This window comes from Chlamydotis macqueenii, chromosome 2 (assembly GCF_036417535.1).
Source record: "Chlamydotis macqueenii isolate bChlMac1 chromosome 2, bChlMac1.mat, whole genome shotgun sequence".
In the NCBI taxonomy this organism is placed as follows: Eukaryota; Metazoa; Chordata; class Aves; order Otidiformes; family Otididae; genus Chlamydotis; species Chlamydotis macqueenii.
Window position 1 is genome coordinate 163,629,185 of NC_141557.1, and position 1,177 is coordinate 163,630,361.

The window sequence follows — 1,177 nt, forward strand, 5'->3', positions numbered from 1 at the left end:
TGGCTCCGGTCCCATCGCCGGGGGGGCTCTGGCCACATCCCGTGGGGCTCCGACCCCATCCCGTGGGGCTCCGACCCCATCCTGGGGGGCCCAGGCCCCATCCCAGGGGTCCGACTGCACCTTGGGGGGGCTCTCACCAAATCCTGGGGGGCTCCGGTCCCGTTCTGGGGGTCCAACCGCATCCTGGGGGGCTCTGGTCCCAGCCCAGGGGGTTTCTACCCCATCCTGGGGGGCTCTGACCAAACCCGGGGGGCCCCAACTGCATCCCATGGGGCTCTGACCCCATCCCGGGCGGCTCTGACCAAATCCTGGGGGGCTCAGACCCCGTCTCAGAGCTCCAACCCCATCCTGGGGGGCTCAGACCCCATCCCGGGGTGCTCCAGCCCCATCGCGGGGGCTCTGGTCCCATCCTGGGGGGCTTTGGCCCCAGCCTGGGAGGCCCAGCCCCATCACCGGGGGGCCTCAAGTGCATCCCAGGAGGCACCAGCCCCCATCTTGGGGGGCTCAGACCCCTTCCCGGGGGTCCAGCCGCCTCCCATGGGGCTCAGACCCCATCCTGGGGGGGCTCAGACCCCATTACTGGGGGCAGTGCCAGCCCCATCCCGGGGGGCTTCAAACCACAATCTGGGGGGCTCTGACCGAATCTTGGGGGTCCAGCCGCATCCCGGGGGGGCTCTGACCCCATCCCGGGGGTCCCTGACCGAATCCTGGGGGTCCAGCCGCATCCCGGGGGGCTCTGACCCCATCCCGGGGGTCCCTGACCGAATCCTGGGGGTCCGGCCGCATCCCGGGGGGCTCTGACCCCATCCCGGGGGTCCCTGACCGAATCCTGGGGGTCCAGCCGCATCCCGGGGGGCTCTGACCCCATCCCGGGGGGTCCCTGACCGAATCCTGGGGGTCCGGCCGCATCCCGGGGGGCTCTGACCCCATCCCGGGGGTCCCTGACCGAATCCTGGGGGTCCGGCCGCATCCCGGGGGGCTCTGACCCCATCCCGGGGGTCCCTGACCGAATCCTGGGGGTCCGGCCGCATCCCGGGGGGCTCTGACCCCATCCCGGGGGTCCCTGACCGAATCCTGGGGGTCCGGCCGCATCCCGGGGGGCTCTGACCCCATCCCGGGGGTCCCTGACCGAATCCTGGGGGTCCAGCCGCATCCCAGGGGGCTCTGACCCCATCCC

At 72.6% G+C, this 1,177-nt stretch overlaps 1 protein-coding gene across 1 annotated transcript in view; it reads left to right on the forward strand.

Moving 5' to 3' along the window:
* Window positions 1-801, forward strand: part of SHARPIN (SHANK associated RH domain interactor) — a 12,385-nt gene extending 11,584 nt beyond the window's left edge. The window contains exon 13 of the mRNA XM_086741508.1: window positions 658-801. Coding sequence (XP_086597634.1) covers window positions 658-801 — 144 coding nt within the window. The remainder of the gene's footprint in view (window positions 1-657) is intronic.
* The last annotated feature ends 376 nt before the right edge of the window (window positions 802-1,177 follow it).